This window comes from Palaemon carinicauda, chromosome 28 (genome assembly GCF_036898095.1).
Source record: "Palaemon carinicauda isolate YSFRI2023 chromosome 28, ASM3689809v2, whole genome shotgun sequence".
Classification (NCBI taxonomy): domain Eukaryota; kingdom Metazoa; phylum Arthropoda; class Malacostraca; order Decapoda; family Palaemonidae; genus Palaemon; species Palaemon carinicauda.
In genome coordinates this window covers 58924000-58948074 of record NC_090752.1, presented here as the reverse complement: position 1 = coordinate 58948074, position 24075 = coordinate 58924000, and the positions used below count along the sequence as shown (strand labels likewise).

Below are 24075 nucleotides of genomic sequence, written 5' to 3'. Positions count from 1 at the left end.
CCCTATATCAATTTGTACAACAACTGCCTGCAGGGTTGTACGTATAGACATGGGTATTTGGGGAACATCTCTACGAATGTACATGAGACTTCCGCCATGGCTCCCTGCTTGTTGATTATATGGTGTTCTATAGCTAACATACTCTCGAGGACTAGGAGTGTTAGAATCAAGCATACTTTCCTGTAGACATACAATTATGGGGGAATGCTCATGAATTAGGAGCTTAAGTTCTTCATATTTCGCCCTCAAACCCTGACAGTTCCATTGCAAAATGGAGGAGAAAACTATGGATTATTTCTGGAAGACATCTTGGATGAGGTCTTCCCATTAGCAGTTTTTAATTTAATATTATTACCAGTAGGTTTCTTCAGAGGTGGTCTTGTTATGTTGGGTTTAACGTTGGTGTTTTTCTTTGTATTCTTTTTATCTATTTGTTGAGGTGGATGGTGGACCTCAACTTGAATTTCTGATTTATTCAGTCCATCTTCTGGTTCATTAGAAACATCAATAGACAAAACGTCAAATTTATTTGATGTCATAACCTTAATGTTTCTAATGGAGGGTGGAGAGAGAGATGGAGGTCTCTCTCTTTTGCGATTAATAGATGGTGGGATTCGAGGTTTTTGCACCTTTCCCACAACAGGTGCATCAGGTAGGTTAGTCTCAAGTGGAACCTCCATCAGATCAGGCAGGGACATGGCCTGAGAGAGGTTTGTATTACTTTTTGTAATGGCAGCTGAAGGCTGTACAGCAATGGGCAATGACCTAGTGTTAATACACCGTGGTAAAGCCTCAGGAGGTGATATGGTTACCTCGTTATTTGACATTTTGTCAGATAGTATACTTTTTTTTGAGCTATTGGCAGTGCTAGGTTGGTTTGATTTTAATGCCTTAGCATATGTATTTGATTTATTTAATAGTCTTTTGGCATGGGTCACACTTATGTGTTCTAAGTTTGATTTGTTGAGGGCAGCTTCCTCCAACTTATATAGCTCGCAGATCTTGTCTGTGGATTTGTGATTCGAGCTGCAATTTAAACACCTGGCTCCAAGTGCACACTCTCCATGGTAAGATTTGGAGCAAATACCACACATCTTCTCATTTTTGCAAACTTTGGACGGGTGCCCAAATTTAAAACAATTAAAGCATTGCAATGGCTTCTGCTTGAAGGGTCTTACTTTAATCCTTTCGTTCTCGATAATAATATGAAAAGGTACATCAGCATCCTGGAACGTAAGGATTATCATTGATGTACCTGGGACTTTATGAACTTTCCATACATTTAATGGACACATGGCCAGTATCTCCTCCTCTGTAAAATCATATAGATCTCTGTTAAAAACTACGCCCCTTCCGTAGCTAAAATTTAGGTGGGGTTTGACATCTAACTTAATGTCATCATTACTTATTTTCATATTGGACAATATTACCGACTGTGTACTGGATTTGGCATGGATAAGGAAACTATTTTTTCCGAAACGAGATATATCGCCTGGTGCAATAGTTCCTACTTTTTTCTGAATCAATTTGCATATTTTAAAATAATTCCCTGTAACCCCCTTTGATTCAGCTATAAGCCACATCGGTGGTTTTGGATTTCTCTGGGAGGGCATGACTAAATCTGCGTCTTTTTCCAACCAATCGGCAGGCCTGTACACATCTAAATCTTTTGGTACCTTATCGCAGAGAGCAGCCGCGACATTCAAGTTATTAATTTTAATATTATTCAAATTACTTATTGCACTAAATGCTTCGTCATAACTACTATAAGATATCCATGAATCCCAAGTTTCAGCTTCAAGTTTCATCCTTATTTCTTTTATGCATCCATAGCATTCAAATGCTTTACATAGATCATCATAATTTGTTTCTATTGAGATTTGTGTAACATGGAGGATTCGAAGTTTCCTCGTGTTACCCAAATTACTCGATTTAGAAATATCAGTAGAATGGTCCTTTCCCGTTCCGAGGTCATCAACAGAGCTATCCCTTATCACATTAGCAGAGGTCGTCAACAGTGCCGGGGGAGAGTCAGCGTATCCAGGGGATGGGGGTTCGTTCCTTAAAGAATCCATTATACTAAAGAGAGAAAAGAGTTAGTTTGATGTACCTGCTCGAGAATGTTAGGCCATCACACGTCGGAAAGGAAATTTGCACTCTCCACTATCGGCACAATGAGAGTATACTTCCCAGATGGTCCACTCCATACCCTACCCGAAGGATAGCATCAAAACAGATATAGAGGCACAGGTGTAAGCTGAACCCGCCTGTTAGGACTGAGACCAAGAAATTATGGAATCATCCTCCCCATATCTATAATGACGGGCTTCCGGCCAAAAGCCGAGAGTCCTACCCCAAGCATTGGATTCCCCTGGATTCCGAAGACCCAACACTTGAGAATAGTTCCGCCAAAAAGGTCCAAACCATCTTCGGGATGGCTGAAATCATCCAATACTCTCACATATAGCTTTGAATGCAAACACCTCCCAACCGTGATACCTCCTCCCACTCATCAAAGCAGGCAGCAATAAAGGATGTATGAACATCCCCGCCGGGGCTACAATGGATGTAAAAACATCCAAGCCATAGGAGAAAAGAAAAAAAAAAAAAAATAAATAAATAAATATATATGTACATAATATATACACACATATAATGAGGGAAATTTTTCTCATAGAGTTTGGAAAGCAAGACTAAAGAAAGTTTGTGAAATTAGGATAAGGTCGAAGTAATATTGAGAAAAAGAAAAAGGTAAAAGAGAGAAATTTAGATTCGAACTGGGGGAGCAATTTCCCCAAGTTCGAGAGCCCTCTTGCCCGTCACCAAGTTTCAGCACGGGAATGAAATGCCGTGCTGAAGCTCAATGACTTCATCAAGGCATTCTCTCATTAAGAGGGTCAAGATGAAGGAGAATGATCCTGCGTCTAGGGACCATTCCGACTCTATCGGTGTGAACCTGGATAGAGCGCCCGCTGTCACATTGCGGACTCCTTGAAGGTGAACTGCCGACAAGTACCACTTCTTCTTTTCCGCCAGTCGAAAGATGGCCAACATCACCTGGTTGAGTGGTGGTGACCTCGATCCTTGTCGATTCAAACATCTCACAATCACCTCGCTGTCCAGCACCAACCTTATGTGGATCGAGCGACGAGGGGAGACTTTCTTTAAGGTTAGGAGTACTGCCATAGCTTCCAGAAAGTTTATGTGAAATGTCTTGAATAGATTGGACCAAGTCCCTTGGGCCTTCTTCCGATGAGAATGACCTCCCCACCCCTCCCTCGAGGCGTCTGTGTGAATAGTCAACGAGGGGTGAGGTGGCTGAAGAAGTACCGACTTCTTTAGTTGCCTGACTTGGGACCAAGGCCTGAGAAGCGTACGTAGACGAAGCGGAACTGGTCTTATCAGATCTCTTCGCGCGTTTGATGCATAACTTCTCCAAACTCCGGTTGCATCCTTTAGCTGTGCTCTTAGCACCGGGTCTGTTACTGAGGCAAACTGGAGAGAACCCAGCACTCTCTCCTGTTCGCGTCTTGATATCCTTTCGGAATCCAGAAGTCTCTTGACAGAACCAGCTATCTCCTTCCTCTTCTTCGCCGGGATGGAGAGTTGGTGTGACACTAGGTCCCAGTGGATTCCCAACCACTGGAACTTTTGAGATGGAGAAAGTCTAGACTTTTTTCTGTTGATCTTGAAGCCTAGATACTCTAGGAACTGGATCACCTGTAGGGAAGCTTGCAAACATTCTGTCTTGGATGCTGCCCACACTAGCCAGTCGTCCAGGTAGGCTACCACCTGGATTCCCTTTAGGCGTAATTGTTTGAGAGCTACGCTAGCAAGCTTTGTGAAGATCCTTGGGGCTATGTTTAGCCCGAATGGCATGGCTCTGAAGGCGTAGAGTCTTCGATGTAGCTTGAACCCTAGGTAGGGGGAGAGTTGACGATTGATTGGAACGTGCCAATAGGCGTCTGACAAATCTATGGAGACGGTAAATGCCCTCTTGGGCAGTAAGGTCCTTATGTGTTGCAGTGTTAGCATCTTGAACTTGCAGTTCACAATGAACTTGTTGAGTGGCGACAAGTCCAGAATGACTCTGAGTTTTTCTGAGTCCTTCTTGGGAACACAAAACAGCCTCCCTTGGAATTTGATGGACTTTACCCTTCGGATTACCCTTTTCTCCAACAGTTCTTGAATGTACTGTACTCCTCCAGAACGGGGGTGGAGTGTTGGAAAAATCAAGGGCACGGGGGTGGAGTGCTGTACCAGCTCCAACCCAGTCCATTCTTGAGTAGGCTGTGGGCCCAGGGATCGAAGGTCCACCGATCCCGAAAATTCTGAAGTCTCCCTCCTACCGGTATCATCTCACTTTGACTGCTGTTGCCCTGAGGCCTTGCCTCCTTGACCGCGACCACCCCTGAATCCCCTCCCCCTTGAGGGGCGTCTAGACGAACCTCTGGCTGCTCCTCTAGGCTTCGCTCGAAAGGTAGTTGACTGCCCTTCGAACGCCGGGTTAAATGCCGGAGACTGCGTCGACACGGCTTGGGGTACCCACTGGTACGTGGTCGGGGTTTGTGCCACCATCTGGGGCACTGTAGGCATAGGAAATTGCTGTTGCTGCTGCTGTCTGAATGGCTTGGCTGGCCGAGAGGGTAGCCTAGTCTTCTTAGTCTTCCTCTTTGGTTGGGGACCCTCATCCCGGGAAGACTTTCTCTTGAGGGATAGGCCCCACTTCTGGAGAAGGTTTCTATTCTCCGTGGTGGCCTTATCTACAACCTCCTTGACCGCTTCACTAGGGAAGAGGTCTTTGCCCCAAATGTTGGAGGAGATTAGCTTCCTAGGCTCGTGCCTCACCGCAGCCGAGGCGAACACGAACTCCCTACAAGCCCTCCTAGCTTTGACGAAGCTATAAAGGTCCTTCGTCACTGTGACTAGGTGTGTCTTAGCCACTACCATGAACATCTCATGGACCTTGGGGTCACTTGCCATTGTCTCCAGAGTTGTTTGATGGGACATTGAGGCAGCAAGTCTTTCTTTTGTCTCAAGCTCCCTTCGCAAAAGAAAGTCAGACAGCTTGGGGAGGTTCTCACCGAACTGACGTCCGGCAATATAAGCCTCCAACTTCCCGACTGAGAAGGTAAGACGGACGTCCTTCCAGTCCTTGTGGTCCATGAGTAGGGCCAAAGACAGAGGTTTACAATCCTCCAAGGAGGGGCATGGCTTACCTGCCTCGACTGCTTTCAGCACAGCCATAAACCCTTTCTGCATAAAGGGGAAGGCTCTAGAAGGAGAGGACACAAAGGAAGGGTGCTTCTTACTCAAAGCAGGTACCTTCGAGTTTGAGAAGCCCCTCTCTTTCATAGAGCATGACAATAAAGCTTGAGCCTTAGCGTGGTCCAAAACTATGACCTCCTTCGGCTCTGTTTCTTCCTTTGAGGCTGGTTCCTTCCTTAGACGGACATAACAGTCCGGATACGACTCCTTGCTGGGCCAGAATTCCACCTCCTCAAGGGGGACTGAGCCCAACTTCTCCGAAATGACGATTTTTCCCGTCGTCATAGGCATGTGCTCAGCATACTTCCAAGGGTTAACATCTGAGCACAAGGGAAGGTCTTTCACGCTGAGCTTCTTCTGGGGCCCACGCGATGCTGCAAGTCTCCGCATCTCCAGCTCCATTGCAGCCGCCTTCTCATTATTCTCCCTCTGCATCTGTTGGATCATTCCAACGATGGAGGAAAGGGTCTTTCCCAGCTCATCTGGGAGAGAGGACGATGTTGAGGGAATAGGTTCAGGGGCCTGAACCGGAGTAGCCGACACCTCTTCGACCTCTTCCTCTTCATTGTCTGGAGCCTGCTCTTCATCCTGGTCTTCTGCCAGAAGGTCATCTTCCAGACGCTCGGACACCTCCGACATCCTATCGTCCAATTGGATGTCCTGCAGGGCGTCTGCGACTTCAGAATCCACAGGGATCTGAACCACTGGTATCTCCACTTGAGGCTGGGGAATCACTGCATCAGCTGACGCCCTGGGGAAAAGGTAAGCCCTCATCTTCTCACTTGGAAGATAGGGCCCAGAAGTGTTCTTCTGAAAGCCCCTTACCCAGGTACGAAGCTTCTCCCTTGCTGCGTCCCTTGACTCCGCCGTCTTAGGGGAATCAAAAGCATCAGTAATCAGGTTTGTGCACACGGTACATACCTGCGGGTCCCAATACCGGAGATCACCTTTGGAGACTGCGCATGCTGCGTGCCTCCTACACAAATCATGTCCGCAGAAGTTCTTGCTGCGGACGTTGCAAAAAACGCTTCCACACTTCGGATGGTCCTCCTGTAAAGAGAAGAAAATTTCATGAGTATCAAGTGAACTACGTATCACTGAATATACATAGCTTAGCACAACTAAACTAGAAAGGAAAGACACACACTTGTATTTCCCGCACAGCCAATTGCTGCAACCTTCCAGATAATAAAATCATATGGTTAATCTATTCTAGAGCAACCAATGAATAATTTCCAGAGGAAACAGGTGTAGCTCACACCCAAAAAATGATTTTAAAATGCTGGATAGTAGACAAGAAAGAACTCACTTTCTTTATCTGTAAGGTTCCACCAAAGGGTTGTGCGAGACAACACAAAAGTGTTAGAAAAACTTAGTGTTGTAACAAATACTATACTATACAGTAGTTTTCTCCCTACAGTATATACTATACTGAAAAATACTGGCTACAGTATAGAAGGTAATGTGCCGGCCGGCACACACCTTAACTAGTTCCAAAGTATACTAGTTAAGAGCTATAAGGTGGAAGAACGCTGGTTCAAATGCATGTGCCGGCCGGCAACTACACAAGATAGCACCCGGCTGCCGGCCACCAATCGTAGCGGCCAGCAGACAATGGTGTGATATATAGCCGGCCGGCAAAGGTATACAACCAATGCCGGCCGGCAGCAAAAGAACCAGAGAACTCCGACTGCCCGGCTACTCAGGCTGGCAGCCGGGCTAGGGTACAACACTAGAAGAAAAACAGAATGGATGCCGGGATAAGAGACTGTACTACCTCATAACCCGGCAACCCGAAAGAGTGCACATAAGGAAGGGGAGAATATAACTTCAGGCTTCCTGACCAATGCCATCTGGCTCTACAGACAAACATGGATGAGAGACCAAGGGAGGTACGGGCAGCACTCACGGCAGAAGACCCTTGCCGGCCGGCAGTGCGGGGACTGAGTCAACCCCACATCCTAACCTATGCTAGGTACAGATGTAGAATGACGGACAGGAATGCAATGGCCAGGCCATCACAAAGGAAAGAGGGGGAAAGGGAGAAGAGGGTCCTACCAACCTTGCTCTAGTAATGAATCACCTGCAGCCAAGAAAACTAATCTTAGCCTAGGGGAGATCCGAGGAGGGAGGCCAGCAATACTTGCCAACTCCCTCAGAACCAAAGCAAGGAAGGCGTTGTTATTCACAGAAAAGAGGATCTTATCCTCCACACCGAGAACAACAACACTGGACTAGTCTGCTAGATCACAAGAAGAAGGAATCATCTCGTACAGAAACCTTCGAAAGTGAACTAAGGAGGCTAAGCCTCCTATGTCTGTTGTCAGTCTAGTAAGGGAATCTCAACCAAAAGCTAGACATAAACAGACTCAGACTAAGAACTCTGATGTCCTGCCCCCTCCCTGAAGCCAGACTTACTGGAAACAGGAAGGAACAGAAACACCCTAATATAGTTGTATCTAAAGTCAATTCAGATAAACCATTAGGGTTAACCCCAAGGCTTAAACAGAGGGAAAGGGATTGCATACCTTCTCCGAAGAGAAGAGAGCAACCGGGGAGTGTGAGAAAGTATACTAAGGCCCCATAAACTACTAGACTAGGCGCAAAGCGAATCGATTACCTAAATCACTGAAACTCACTCGTATACTATCTTGGAAGAAAATCAACATAATCTTAAATGTATAAAACTGCCTAAAGCTTCAATAAAATTTTAAAACACTCGGAAATCTGAATATCATGCAGGAAAGTATTAGGGCCAGACGACTAGGCTACAAGGTCTAGCGTAGGCCAGAATCGGCAAATCCTTCGCCAAAACAAAAATACTAAAAGCATCATATAACGAAATCCTATGTAACGCTAAACAGCTAAAATTATTAAAGCGAAACAGCCAGGAACGTCGCACTAGCTAACTAAATAACTCATACCTAGCGAGCGACAGCGTCCAGGACGCCTCCGGTAGGCAACAGCTCTTGTAACAACGATTTCACTATCAAATCACTTTTAAAATTACCAAGAGCTTACATTTATACATAAAAGAAATAATACTCAACTTATCAGAAGCAGAAGAAGTTGGAGAAAGCATTATAAGTTGAAATAATCCAAGAATTGCGAGAAACACAGGGAAAAAACACCGAGTTGTTGAGCTACGCAAAAAGGAATACAGATGGCGCCGTGAGCGGCGCAATGCACGCTTACGAAACGGGAGAGGAGAGATACGTTGCGGCTCTCCTTTCTTTCTCGTTTTCGTTTTCTTGCCAATTGACCCCTTCGAAGTGTTGACTCTGTTCGGGGTGCAGATTGCTATGTGGCGTGTCAAGAATATGTCCTCTGATATTTCGCGATATCCCTGGTTCTTTTATTAGGGATATTCGCTCCAGGAGTTAGAATTCTGGGTACCTTAAGGTAAATTCTCTGGGAATATCACCGTAGTTATATATACCCAAGGAAGCTACCCTTTAGGAACTTCCATCAGGACGACATGGCTTGAGCCCAAAAATTAGCATGATAGATTTTGTTATAATGTCAAAATGGCACATAGCATGTCAACAGAGGTATAACAGGTAAACTTAAATGAAAGTTATAGAAAAAACAACTGCATTACTGTTGAACTATGTTCATCTGAAATACAATACAACAGTAATTGACTTTGGATAAAAATAACAAAACTAAGTTTTATAATCAAGAAAGGTTATCATCATTAGCTAAACATTTAACCAAAAAAGGCGAGATCATTAGATTGAAGCACTTGAAATAAAAAAAAACTATCGAATTGTGTCAATTTAAAAATATATAAATCACATACAGTTCAGTCAAGACTTTGATAGACTTTTTGACTAAATATTAGGCACTTACTTTCTTTGCTTTGATGAGATGGCAGGGGACACAATCTTCCGCTCCAAACTCCGACTATCCACATCAAATCATACTGTCGAATGCCAAATTTAGTAATGTAGCACCCAAAAGACCCCTGGAGCCAATCTATAACTACATGGTGAATGGCTTCTCTACCTGAAAGATTTCTACTTCATAAAAACTGAATGCTAAAGACTATGCAGATTCCAAGAAAATCACAAATTTTAAGTAATTTGTATTTTTCCTAACAGTACATACCTCGAACTACTTTCTTAGGAGTATCTGGGATCTCCTCCCTATCCGACCAAGAATTCTGCGTAGTTCCCCCTATCTCCGTTTTCCCTTGTTGGGTCCCTCTGTGGCGGATGGATACTCGCCCTGAGGCGACCCGGGGTCAGCGTGCGAGAGTGCGCTGCTAGGTCTGTGTCGCCAGTAAGCATATGTTTAAGTACTATTCGAACTCCTGTAAGACACTCAGGGTAGGATGGGTGGGCAATAACCCGAAAGTAGTTCGAGGTAAGTACTGTTAGGAAAAATACAAATTACTTAAAATTTGTGATTTGTTCCAACATGGAGTACTTACCTCGAACTACTTTCTTAGGAGACTTACACTTTAGGAGGAGGGGGTGGACTTACAGGCCAGAAGACCACCATTACCATCCAAGGACATGGGACCTCGATAGGAGGCTAGGTCTAGACGACACAGTGGACAGGGTAGGAGAGTCGGGGGAAGCACGCAAAAGTCTACTTTTGTATAACTCACCTTTATGCATAATCCGGACATGGGCTTCCACAGCATCCATCTCTCACATGGGAGGAGGAAAGGAAAGGGAAAAAGGGTAGCAAGGAAAAGGGGGAGTAAGGAGGAAACTTGTGTTGCTTGCGATTGCTTCCCTCGGGCTACCCAGGGCTTTTAGCTTTAAACTTGTTGCATGGCGGAAATTACTGGCCCAATGGAGAAGGAGTCCAGGGATTTCCTCGTACAGTCTTTCAGATAGTGAACCGTAAAGGTGGACTGCCAGGACCAAGTACCTGCTTGCATGATTTGGCCCAGTGCCATGTTGCTATCAAATGCCAAAGGAAGTGCTAAGGCCCCTAATATCATGGGGTCGCGGGGTACCAGGAACCGCAGACCCCTCAGTGTCGTAAGCTCTCTTGATGACTTGCCGAAGCCAGAAGGAGATTGTGTTCTTAGACACTGCCCTCTTTACTGGGCCTGAAGATACAAACAGACTTTTGATGGCTGGCCTGAGTCTGGCTGTCCTACTAAGGTATTTCCTGACTGTTCTCACCAGGCACAGGAGCAAGTCTTCCGGGTTGTCTGAGTGAGGGATTGCTGGAACTGAGAACTCCTCGAACCCTGGGTCTACAACTGCTGGGTTCTGGGTTTTGGGCACAAATTCAGGCAGAAACCTAAAGGACAGTTCCTTTCACCCTTTTGAGTACAAGGCCTCGATGGACAAGCCGTGGAGCTCACTCACACGCTTGGCTGAGGCTAGAGCTAGTAAGAACACTGTCTTGAGAGTGAGGTCTTTATCCAGGATGTCCTGAAAGGGTTCGAAGGGAGGCTTAGTTAAAACCTTGAGAACATTGCCCACGTCCCACTGCGGAACCCTAGAGGCACGTGAGGAACAAGATTGCTCGAAACTCCTGATGAGCATGGAAATCTGGCGAGAGGCCCCAAGGTTGATGCCTCTGAGATGAAAACTTGCCCCAGGGCCGCTCGGACTCCCTTGATAGCTGGAATGGAGACCCCCAGGTTGTCCCTCAAGTTGACTAGGAAGTCTGCAATCTTGTGGACCGATGCATCCAAGGGTCTCAGGTTCTGTGTGGCACACCACTTCACAAACGTGGCCCACTTGGCCTGGTACACCCCGCTCGAGGACTTCCGAAGATACCCTGACATTCTCGAAGCTGTGTCTTCTCCAAGAATCCTTCCTTCCTTAATAGGCGCTCGATAACTTCCACACGTGTAGCTGAAGGCACTGAGGGTTTTCGTGCAGCCTTCGAAAGTGAGGTTGGTGCAGTAGATCTTCCCTTACTAGCAGAGGCCACGGAGGGAGGGTGGCCAGGTCCTGTAGACCCGCGAACCACTCCCTCTCCCTCTACGGCCACCAGGGCGCTACCAAAGTCATCCTTGTAGCCCTTGACTGTCTGAGCCTGTTGAGTACCTGCCTGAGAATCCCGAAGGGCGGAAAGGCATATACGTCGAGACCGTCCCACGAGTGCTGGAAGGCGTTCTCGAACGCTGCTGCCGGGTCTGGCACAGGAGAACAGAACACAGGGAGCTGAGCTTTGAGCCTCGTGGCGAACAGGTCTATTACTGGTGAGCCCCACAACTGGAGGACCTCTTGTGCCACTTGCGGGTGTAGGGACCATTCCGACACCACTACTTGCCCTGCCCTGCTGAGGCCGTCAGCCAGTACGTTTCTCTTCCCCGGAATGAACCTGGCTGTGAGAATGAAGAGGTTCTTCTCAGCCCATTCCAGGATCTGAGACGTGAGGTCACACAGTTCCCTTGATCTCAAGCCTCCCTGTTTCTTTATGTATGCCACCACGGTGGCATTGTCGCACATGAGGGCTACTGAGTTTCCCTGAAGTTGATGGACAAATGTTGCGAGGGCCTTTTGAACTGCCAGGAACTCGAGCAGGTTTATGTGGAGGGACTTCTCCTCCGGGGACCACTTTCCCTCTGCCGTAGCTTTCTCCACCAGGAAGAGCCTGCTGCAGAACCCCGGGGACGATTCCTGGACGGGTTGCAGTGCTCCCTTGTTCAACATGGCTGACACCTTTTCCTGCAAGGCTGCTCTCTTCTTGTGATCCTTGGGTGCCAGCCATTCTGCCCGATGTTCGGGAATCAGAGGGGGCGATTCCGACAGGAAGGGAATCCTGTATCCCTCCCTGAGAACTGTCACGGACCACGGGTCCGCACCGTTGTCCCGCCATGCTTGCCAATAAGGTTTGAGGCATCTTCCCACCTAAGGCGTGGGAAGGTGTAGGGGGCCTCCCTTCCTATCTCCTTCTGGGGAGACGGTTTGAGCGACCTCACCTTGAGCCGGCGTACTTCTGCCTAAAGGAGGCCTGGGCTGGGGCACCTCTCCTGCAGGAGGGCTGCGGGGACTGATGCCAGGAAGGGGAGGGGGCCTCCTGTCTAGCTGGTGGCGTAGATGGGTAGGCCCCGTCCACCGATGGTCTCCTATGGGGAGGACCTCTTGCCGCTGACTGTCTGGGCTCCGTCGAGTTCTTAAGCTTCCCCACTCTCTCCATCATTTCCGCTACTGCCTGAAGGGGAAACACGGTCTCACTCCACAGCAGAGCATTCCTTAGAAACTTCGGCTCACGTTTAGGAAGTCTACGGGGAGCCTGTAAGAATTGTATCTCTCCTCCTTAACACCCAGTTTGCCGTCTGGGTCAGTGACTGGAAAGTAAGGAATTTCATAGCCTTCCCTCCCGAACGTATGAGTTCCAGTAGTAGGGCCTGATTCTCCGGCATTGAGAGATCGTGGGATACAGTAGCTGGAACCCTGCCAGGGTGCACGCTCACCAGTCCAGCCAGGAGGTCACATTTACGATGTCCTGTGAAGTGTCCTCCATCATGGTGGCCTACGCTTGAGAGAAGACCACTGGGGCAGTAAGGCTCCTATCATTTGCACTGCCCTGGTTTAACGTCGCAACGGCTTCTTCTAAGGTGTGGGGTCCTGCATGACGCCCGTCCGGCACATAAAACTTTTTCTGGGTCCTCAGTCCAGGCAGGAGCTTGAAGGACCCTTGGGCTCTTATGGAGTTCTTATGTCCTGCGACAAACCGGTCGACATGGTCCATGCCCAGGGCCACGTCCGGAGCTAGAGGTAGGGTCAATGATGGCTTCTGCTGAACCGGATTGTCTATCATCCTTCTCAAACCCGAAAGCCAAGCCTGCTCTGACGATGGTTTAGGCTCGTCTAACCTGTGATGGTGCCGGATGAGTGCCAGGACCTTCCTGTAGGAGGACACTTCATCGGGGGAACACTCGCCGGTGTCCAACAAACCCTCTACCACTTGATCCTCCGTGTCGGCTGCATCCTCGATCACGGATGGGTCCGTGGGGGCAGACGTATCCCTTACTTCCGGCCGGCTCGATGGAGCGGCTGCCTCCGTCACAGATGGAGCCGCTGGGGTGGAGGTAGCCGTCATGGGTCTACCCCCTCCCGGGGGAATCCGTGGAGAGTAACTGTCTTGTTGTGGCAGCGGCTGCATCTGTAGCATGGATGGAGCCGGTGAGGCAAAGGGCGTGGGTGCCATGCTGCTGGGTTGAGCCCGCGGCTGCCTCCGCTGGACGGATGGAGCCGGTGACTTGCCGGGCAAAGGCAAGGGACAGTTGAAGTGTGCCAACGGCTGCATCCGACAGGCAGACGGAGCTGAAGAGACACTGGACAAGGGCGCAGGAGCATCTCCAGCGGCCACCGAGGCAGGAACTGGAGCGGCAGGAGCCCTGTTTGACCCGCAACGGGGAAAAGCCACTTTAACATACTTCCTCTTGGAAGAATTCCTCTTCTTATTCTTCCTTCTCGTAATCTTGGCCTTCTTCCTTGTAGGGCCTGCGTATGAGCTCGCCTTCTTCCTCTTAGACCTCTTACGCTTCCTTCTCGCCTCCCGGCCGCTGGAGTCCTCCTCCTCCGACGAACTTTAGGACGAGGAAACGTCCGAGGTAGAAGAAGAGGAAGAGGAGCTATCTGAGTCCTACGTGTATTCTGCCACTAACCTAGGGGCTTATAATTGTGCTACCAGTGTGACGGGTTGCATGAAGTCCGGTGGTAGAGAAGCCGAAGGCGCCGGCGGCGTGCGTAGTGCCCCTTGAGAGGCAAACCAGCCCGCAAACTCCTCTTCTTGCCGCATGGGTGACCTGAAGGGCGTCCTTGGCGCCGTCCACACAATGGAGTCGGGGTCTGAAGAGCACGTGGCCTGCCTTTCTTTGTCTAGCTCGACCCCGGAAACCGCTGTTCCTGCAAAACACTGCCATGATGGGGGGGAAGGAGCTGTTTCTGACCTTCCCAACATCGGGTCTTCACTGGAGACGGGTCCTGCGGGCACCAGAACCTCATCTACGGAACACACTTCCGCCACACTAGCAGACCCCCCACTCGTCTGCGTAGGCACAATACAATTACCATCCCCGACATCAGACTCATGGGGAACGGCAATGGGCCGTTTCCCCGTTTCTTCACCCAAGGGGTTATCTTCTGCACTGTAATTGTCCAATGGCTACTTTCCTCTTGGTTAGGGTAGAAGAGACTCTTTAGCTATGGTAAGCAGCTCTTCTAGGAGAAGGACACTCCAAAATCAAACCATTGTTCTCTAGTCTTGGGTAGTGCCATAGCCTCTGTACCATGGTCTTCCACTGTCTTGGGTTAGAGCTCTCTTGCTTGAGGGTACACTCGGGCATACTATTCTATCTTGTTTCTCTTCCTCTTGTTAGTTAAAGTTTTCATAGTTTACATAGGAAATATTTACTTAAATGTCATTGTTCATAAAATATATTATTTTTCCTTGTTTCCTTTCCTCACTGGGCTATTTTCCCTGTTGGGGCCTATTGGCTTATAGCATTTTGCTTTTCCAACTAGGGTTGTAGCTTAGCAAGTAATAATAATAATAATAATAATAACGGACTTACCTCGTCCCCTACTCTGGGTAGGGGAAGGGGAAGGAGAACCTCTCTCTGAAGGCGCTGAAGGCGACGTCAAGGGCGAGCTGATACCCGACTTCCTAGGAGACTGCTTGGACGTCTTCTTCTTAATTGCGTATAAGGTCCATTGCAACTCTAACCAGGACCCACATTCCAGACACATGGAGGCAGGCGAGCACACTCTGCCTCTACACGAGGAGCACAACGTGTGCGGGTCGACATCGGGCTTAGACAGCCAAGCCCCACAAGACTTACCGGCCTTGGGCCCAGGACAATGACGTTGAGATTCCATATGGGAATACACGAATACACAAGCAACACAAGTAACACAAGGAAGGATGTGAATTTGAAAGCACAAAGGGAACACGTGGAACACATTGGCGCGTCGGACGGGATGTGAGAGAGAGAGCGGCGAGATGTAATCTACGCCGCGACCAGATGCTTACTGGCGACACAGACCTAGCATGCTGACCCCGGGTCGCCTCAGGGCGAGTATCCATCTGCCACGGAGGGACCCAACAAGGGAAAACAGAGATAGGGGGAACTACGCAGAATTCTTGGTCGGTTAGGGAGGAGATCCCAGATACTCTTCAGAAAGTAGTTCGAGGTAAGTACTCCGTGTCGGAACAAAAATCAATTTCCATTCTACATCAGTCTCCCAATGCTGAAATGGCATTACTGTTGCTTCAGATTATTGATTAAGGATCCTACCTTTCATAGGTTAGGCAAAAGGGATTAATTTTTGTTTACATATATGAATAAAAACAATCAGCCTATGAGCATCACTTCAAGTTCCATGTTTGAAATGATTCAATATAGATTACAGTATTAGCATACATGCACATAACCAACATACATCCTGATGAATACAGTATGTACTGTAAACAATCTTTAGATTACACATGATAGATTATGAACTCTTATAAAAATAAATAAAAATATAAATATATATATGTATATATAAATATATATGTATATATATATATATATATATATATATATATATATATATATATATATATATACTTTAGCCTATTCAAACTTCACATACATACATATACCAAGGCACTTCCCCCAATTTTGGGGGGTAGCCGACATCAAACAAATGAAAAAAAAAAGGGGGGACCTCTCCTCTCTACGTTCCTCCCAGCCTGACAAAGGACTCAACCTAGTTCGGCTGGTACTGCTAGGGTGCCACAGCCCACCCTTCCCCGTTATCCACCACAGATGAAGCTTCATAACGCTGAATCCCCTACTGCTGCTCCCTCCGTGGTCATCGAAGGCACCAGAGGAAGCAGCAGGGCCTACCGGAACTGCGTCACAATCGCTCGCCATTCATTCCTATTTCTAGCACACTCTCTTGCCTCTCTCACATCTATCCTCCTATCACCCAGAGCTTCCTTCACTCCATCCATCCACCCAAACCTTGGCCTTCCTCTTGTACGTCTCCCATCAACTCTTGCATTCATCACTTTCTTTAGCAGACAGCCATTTTCCATTCTCTCAACATGGCCAAACCACTTCAACACATTCATATCAACTCTAGTGCTAACTCATTTCTCACACCCATTCTCACCCTCACTACTTCGTTCCTAACCCTATCTACTCGAGATACACCAGCCATACTCCTTAGACACTTCATCTCAAACACATTCAATTTCTGTCTCTCTGTCACTTTCATTCCCCACAACTCCGATCCATACATCACAGTTGGTACAATCACTTTCTCATACAGAACTCTCTTTACATTCATGCCCAACCCTCTATTTTTTACTACTCCCTTAACTGCCCCCAACACTTTGCATCCTTCATTCACTCTCAGATGTACATCTGCTTCCACTCCACCATTTGCTGCAACAACAGACCCCAAGTACTTAAACTGATCCAGCTCCTCAAGTAACTCTCCATTCAACATGCCATTCAACCTCGCACCACCTTCCCTTCTCGTACATCTCATAACCTTACTCTTACCCACATTAACTCTCAACTTCCTTCTCTCACACACCCTTCCAAATTCTGTCAATAATCTGCCAAGCTTCTCTTCCGCGTCTGCAACCAGTGCAGTATCATCCGCAAACAACTGATTTACCTCCCATTCATGGTCATTCTCGTCTACCAGTTCCAATCCTCGTCCAAGCACTCGAGCATTCACCTCTCTCACCACTCCATCAACATGACAAATTCGGAGATAATTTGTATTTTTCCTAACCATACAAACCTTAGCTATTTACATTGGGTTTACCTTTCGGCGTAGCTGAAATGACGAGCCAATAGTTTTTAACGAGGGTTAACTACCCCCGCGCTAGTTAGCGGGGGTAGGGGAAGAGGTAGCTTGCTACCCCTCCCCCCCACACACCGGTGATTTGCTTCACTTCACTTAGAGGTAGGACTTGACTTGGGGGCCAGGGCTGGCGGGCAAATATGTGTAAATAGCTAAGGTTTGTATGGTTAGGAAAAATACAAATTGTCTCCGAATTTGTCATTTGTTCCGTAACCGAAATACAAACCACGCTATTTACATTGGGAGACTTACCCCTTAGGAAGGGTGGAAAGTCCCCAGCCTTACTGACTTTGGCTTTGCCCGGGGGCTCCGCCTCCCAGTGAGTAGCACTTGAGAAAAGGAGCCCCTGCACCTCACAAGTTCCTTGCTTCGCTAGGAACGAGTGGCCTACATAAGTTGTGTGTGGAGGAAAGCGTGACTCGTCCTATGAAGTTGACCTTGAGACCTTTAGATAGGAATCTAGGATAGGACGTTCCCAATACCACCTCGTCAGGGTATGGGGGACGCGACAGTATTAAACTTAATACTAGGAGCACAAGGAAGCATGGGTTACCTGCAGAGGTCGAGGTCAGCTATGCGAAGACCAGGATGCTGCTTCCCCAAGAGAGGGGAGAATGTAGAAAGAAGTAAGGGTCAGACATACTCTTTCATTCACGCAGACTAAAACCGGGTAACAACGCCCTCAACCTACTGCTACTTGTCCATAAAGGAGCCTGAGGTTAGACCAGCTGTTGTGCAGCCACCACAGGGCCGATAGAAAACGTATCGAGGGTCCCTTGGGGTCACGTCCTGCAGGTAGTGGGCTGTGAAGGTCGTTTGACGCTTCCAGACCCCAGCTTGAAGCACCTGCGTCACAGAGAAGTTTCTCTTGAACGCCAGGGACGTAGCAACGCCCCTGACGTCATGTGCCCTAGGGCGACGTGACGGAGGAGGGTCTGGATTCAAGGCGTGGTAGATAACCCTTCGAATCCAAGCCGAGATGGTATTCTTGGTGACCCTCCTCTTCGTCCTGCCTGTGCTTACAAACAATGCCCGCACTTGGGGACGAACTGCAGCTGTTCTCTTCAAGTAATACCTCAGACACCTCACTGGACATAGTAGCAGCTGATCTGGGTCGCTTGTTACAGAACGGAGACTCGCGATCCTGAAAGAGTCGAACCGTGGATCCGGCACTCCAGGATTCTGAGTCTTGGCAACAAACTCAGGGACGAACCTGAACGTTACCTCCCCCCATCCCCTTGAATGGGCGATGTCGTACGAGAGACCATGAAGTTCACTAACTCGCTTGGCCGAAACCAAAGCGAGCAGGAAAGCCGTCTTCCAAGACAGGTGGCGATCAGAGGCCTGGCATAATGGTTCGATGGGAGGTCTCTTAAGAGCCCTGAGAACCCGAACCACGTTCCAAGGAGGAGGTCTCACTTCCGACTGGGGGCAGGTAAGCTCATAGCTACGTATGAGTAGAGAGAGTTCCAGCGAGGAAGAAATGTCCATACCTTTAAGCCTGAAAGCCAAGCTTAAGGCTGAGCGATAGCCTTTCACTGCCGAGACAGATAGGTGCATTTCCTCCCGCAGATATACGAGGAATTCCGCTATTGCTGGAATAGTGGCATCGAGTGGAGAGATACCCCTCCCACGACACCAACCACAAAAGACTCTCCACTTTGCCTGGTAGACTCCCTCAGAGGACTTTCGCAGGTGCCGAGACATTCTCTCCGCAACCTGTTGCGAAAAGCCTCTCTCCGTGAAGAGACGCTGGACAGTCTCCAGGCGTGAAGCCGAAGCGAGGCCACGGCCTTGTGAGGGATGTTGGAGTGGGGTTGTCTGAGTAGCTCGCGTCGTGGGGGAAGTTCTCTCGGGAGCTCCGTCAGGAGCTGCAGAAGGTCTGGGAACCATTCCGCGTGATGCCATAGCGGAGCTATTAGAGTCATCGAACAGTTGACCAATAGTCTGGTCCTGTTGAGCACCCTTCTCATCAGACAGAACGGTGGGAACGCGTACACGTCGATGTTGTCCCACCGTTGCTGGAAAGCATCTTGCCATAGTGCCTTGGGGTCCGGGACTGGGGAGCAGTACAGAGGCAGCTTGAAATTCAACGCTGTAGCGAACAGGTCCACGGTCAGGGAACCCCACAAAGTCAAGACTTTGTTGGCTATCTGAGGATCCAAAGACCACTCGGTACTCACTATCTGCGAAGCCCTGCTCAGACTGTCGGCGAGCACATTCCTCTTGCCAGGAATGAAGCGACCTGATAGTGCTATCGAGTGGACTTCGGTCCACCTCAGAATCTCTACTGCAAGATGGGATAGCTGCTGCGAAAAAGTGCCTCCCTGCTTGTTGATATAAGCCACTACCGTGGTGTTGTCGCTCATCACCACCACGGAGTGACCTGCCAGGGTCCGTTGGAACTGCTGAAGAGCCAGAAAGACGGCCTTCAACTCTAGCAGGTTGATGTGCAGGTACTTTTCTGATTCTGACCAAAGGCCTGAGGTCCTCTGGTTCAGAACGTGCCCCCCCCCCCCCCACCCTTCTTTTGATGCGTCCGAAAACAGTGTCAATTCCGGGGGGAGGACGAGAAGATCCACTCCCTCTCGCAGATTCTCGTCAACCAGCCACCACAGCAGGTCCGTCCGTTCCAAAGATCCTATCGGGACCTGTACGTCCGGGGGATCGGATCCTTGATTCCACCAGGACTTGAGCCGCCACTGCAGGGATCTCATCCTGAGGCGGCCGTTTGGAACCAGACGAGCCAGGGAGGACAGGTGACCTAAGAGACGCAACCACAATTGGGCGGGAAGCTCTTCTCGCCTGAGGAAGGGTTCCGCCACCCTCCTCAGCCTTGCTATCCTGTCGTCTGATGGAAAGGCTTTGTGGAGATTGGTGTCTAACAACATGCCTAGATAAACCAGTCATTGGGACGGCTGCAGAGAGGACTTCTCGAGGTTTACCACGATCCCCAGATCCTGGCAAAGACTCGGAAGCCTGTCTCGGCGTCGAAGAAGGGTCGACTCCGAGTCTGCTAGGATCAGCCAGTCATCCAGATAACGAAGGAGACGGATGCCGTTCCTGTGCGCCCAAGATGAAATCAGGGTGAACACTCTGGTGAATACCTGAGGTCTGTGGAGAGACCAAAACACAGCACCTTGAACTGGTAGGTCTTGTCGTCTAGGCTGAATCTCAAGTACTTCCTGGAAGACGGATGGATTGGGATCTGGAAGTACGCGTCCTTTAGATCCAGTGTGCACATGAAGTCTAGAGGTCTCACCGCAAGTCTGACCGTGTCCGCTGTCTCCATGCTGAACCGAGTTTGCTTGACAAACTCGTTCAGAGCCGAGAGGTCGATGACAGGTCTCCAGCCTCCAGACGCCTTCTTTACAAGAAAGAGTCGACTGAAGAAGCCTGGGGAGCCGTTGACGACCTCCTGGAGAGCATCCTTCTTGAGCATGGTCTCGACTTCTGCCCGAAGGGCTAGCCCCTTTACCGATCCCATGGCATGGGAGCTCAACGACACTGGATTCGCTGTCAGGGGAGGTTGAGATGTTATGAACGGGACGCGATAGCCTTGGCCGATCACAGAAATCGTCCAAGCATCGGCCCCGTGTTGCTGCCACCTGTGCACGCAACATCAAAGGCATCCCCCCACAGGTGGACACGCGGGGGGACTGCCACTCCTAGTGTCTACGGCCGCGGCCGCTCCCTCTAGGAGTCTTGCCTCCCCTGGAGGACTTACCGCCCCTTTTGACCTTGGCAGGAAAGGGCTGGGGCTTAGACACCACTTTCTTAGCTGCCGGTGCCTGCTTTGGTGTCTTGCGAGGCTGCTGCTGCTGTTGCTGCGGAGCTGGAGGCTTATAGGGCCGAGCTGTAAGGGCCCTATGGAGGAGGGAGTCCTGGCTAGACTTCCTCCATCTCTCAGCCGTTCGTTCCATATCCTGGGGCTCCAACAAATTCTCCCCAAGGAGGGAAGCATGTCTGAGCTTACAGACATCAACGGCGGGGACCTTCGGGTGGAACTTCTCGGTCACCGCATCACGCCGCTTCAATACCGAGTTGGCCCACAGGGTGGTAACCTGGTGTGCCAGGAACTCAATGGAGCGGGTGTCCGAGAGTAGGAAGGTCTCCAGGGCCTTCCTATTGGTCTCCTTAGACAAGTCCTCGGAGTGCAATAGGATGCCCAGAGACCCTAGCCATATATCCAGCCACGAAGTGGCCTGCATGGCGCACTTCGCGACCTTCTCATGGCTCAGGATCTCCGACGCCGAGAACGTCACCTGCCGGGCGGAGAGCTTCTCAAGAGGAACTCCCTTAGCAAGCTTTTCTACGGAATGATGGAGAGGAAGAGCAAGACTAGACTCCCCCAAGATCTCAAAATACCTCCTCTGCTGGAGACGAGGAGATGGGAAGAGTTTGTTCCCGGCAGAGGAACGACTGGAGGAAGCAAGAGTTGCGAGTTGGGCATTGGCCCTGGCTCTGGCACTCTTCAACCCCTGAGACCAGGGCAGAGCCACACTGGTCTTAGGGGGCTTCTGAGTACCGAACACCTGGTCCAGGACCGTGTCCTTGCCTTCTCGGGGGGCGATCACGGGGTCCATGAACCCGTTGAGTTGCCTCATCAGGCTCAGGACCTGCCAGAAGGCATGCTCAGACTCCAGCTGGTCTCCTCCTTGCGGACTGGCAGCTAAGTCTCCCGTCCCCGGAATCTCTTCCTGGGGAGATGCGTGGACGTTCTCCCGGGGCGCAGCTGGTTCCTGACGAATCCTAGAAGACGACTTCGGGATTGTCTTGGAGTCCTTGGGTTCCCTCCTGGGCGGGATAAACGACCCCAACAAAGAGGTTCGGAAAGCGCCCTCCGCACGAGACGATTCTCCTCCATGAGGAGACGACTCCCCCCTTGGTGCCGAGGGGGAGACTATCACCTCACTGGATTCACCCGAGGATGGAAAAGCCTCGTCCTCGGGAGAAGAAGAAAGCGCCTGCGAAGGGGATGGAGCCTTCCTGACAGACCTCTTAGGAACCAACTTCTCCCTGGGGGAAGACACCACGAAGTCCACTCCTCTCCTCTTCAGCGGGGGCGAGGCAGCCGTTGGCTTGTGTCCTTGATCGGCGAGTGCCGGCTTCATAGCCTTCACTAACGCCCGCATCAGAGGACCAAACCAAGTCTGCCGAGACACGGACACAGAGTCCGAAATTCCCGCTGGAGGGAAGGGAATCGGGCGATCCTTCAGAGTGGACACCACTGGACCTGCCTGAAAAGGAAGGGGGGAAGAAAGTTGTACTGACCTCTCTGATGTGTCTTCCCTATACTGCACAAGAGTCCTGCGCTTCGGCGGAGGCGATCCTGAGTGCGGTCTGGCGACACGCGTCCCTGCTGCTGTCGCGGGCTGCGAAACCTGACGCGAACGGCGATCGCGCGCAGGCGAGCGGTCGCGCAGGCGAGTGGGCGCGAGGGTGCACAGGCGAACGAGCGCGTGGGCGAGCTGGCGATCGAGCACGCTGGCGCGTCGGCGAGGGAGCGCGTTGACGCGTGGGCAAACGAGATCGCTCCCATGACCGCTGACGATGTTGTTCAGGAGACCTGTAGCGCGTGGGAGAGCGATGGCGAGCAGGCGATCGGCGGCGCGCTGGTGAACGCTGTCGCGTAGGCGAGCGATGGCGCGCTAGCGCATGGTGGCGCGTTGGCGAGCGATAGCGCGTAGACCGCGTAGGCGAACGACCGCGCGAGGGCAAGCTGACAGAAGGCGACCCATGTCCCTCCAGATCCTCTGGGCGACGGCGCGTTGGAGAACGCTTGCGCGCAGGCGATAGGTCACGCGGGCGGTCTGGAGATCGCCGATGTTCAGGTGATTGCTGACACGCTGGGGACCGTTGACGTGCAGTTGATCGCTGACGAGCAGGCGAATGTTGATGCGTCTGTGATCGCTGGCGAGCAAGAGGGCGACGCGTGGAATCCTGTGAGGGAACTGCCGGCGCGGGGCGCAGAGGCGAACGCTCACGAACGGGCTCAGGAACAGGAGGCGCGTGGGCGTACAGGCATTTTGGAAGTACGCGCTGGAGACCGGAAGCAGGATCGCGAGGGCGAGGAGAAGAGTCCTTGGCCAAGACCTGAACCGAAGGTCTAGGTCGCGCGGGCGAACGTGGGCGCACAGGGCGCGTATCAGGAACTGGAAGCGCAGGTGCGCTTTGACGGGCAGGAGAACTAGAGCGCTCAGGAGACCGATGGCGCGCAGGGCGCACAACAGGAACAGCAGGATGTTCGGAGTCCTCAGGAGAGCGCTGGCAAGCAGTGGGGCGATGATCATCAGAAGCGCGCTGACGAACAGGAGAGCGCTGACGATCAGGAGAGCGCTGACGATCAGGAGAGCGCTGAAAAGCAGGGGAGCGCCTGTGCGCTAACACTGCAGAAGGGCGCGCAGGGGAACGCTGGCGCACTGGGCGCTCAACAGGAACAACAGGCTGAAGAATGTCCTCAGGAGAGCGCTGGCGAGAAGAGGGGCGATAATCAGGAGAGCGCTGGCGAACAGGAGAACGCTGACGATCAGGAGAGCGCTGACGAGCAGGGGAGCGCCTGTGCGCTAACACTGCAGAAGGGCGCACAAGGGAAGAATCCCTTTGCCCCGAAGAGACCGTTGCCCGTCGGGTGACGAGGTCAGGCTACTGGACATCTGCACCAGAAGGTGAAGGTCTGGAAGGCGTAGGAGACCGATCCCCAGAGAGGTCTAAGGAAGCTGGAGCTGCAGGCTGCTTACGGCGAGGAGAGTCCCCCTTGGAGGAAGGAGGCGAAGATTAAAAAAGGCGTCTCTTAGCACCCTTATAGGGAGACGGGAGGCCCTTGCGGCGCAGCGGACGGTGAGCCTTACGGCGAAGGCGGCCACGAGGAAGATCGTCAGGACCATCAGTCCTCCGAAGGGGAGTCTCAGTCAAAGCACTCCCCCTAGAGGGAGGCTTGGCAGCAGAAGAGCCCGCGGGACTCCCTTCCCCCTTTGAAGGATGTACGGAAGGGGGAGGAGAGCCTTCAGCA

The 24075-nt window shown here is 50.5% G+C and overlaps 1 protein-coding gene across 3 annotated transcripts in view; it reads right to left on the bottom strand.

Annotated features, from left to right (window-relative positions):
- Positions 1-24075, bottom strand: part of LOC137621621 (centromere protein L-like) — a 117547-nt gene that overhangs the window by 35759 nt on the left and 57713 nt on the right. For all 3 annotated transcript variants that reach the window (XM_068352069.1, XM_068352067.1, XM_068352068.1), the window contains exon 7: positions 9121-9276. In XM_068352069.1, the coding sequence (XP_068208170.1) occupies positions 9121-9276 (156 nt within the window). The remainder of the gene's footprint in view (positions 1-9120; positions 9277-24075) is intronic.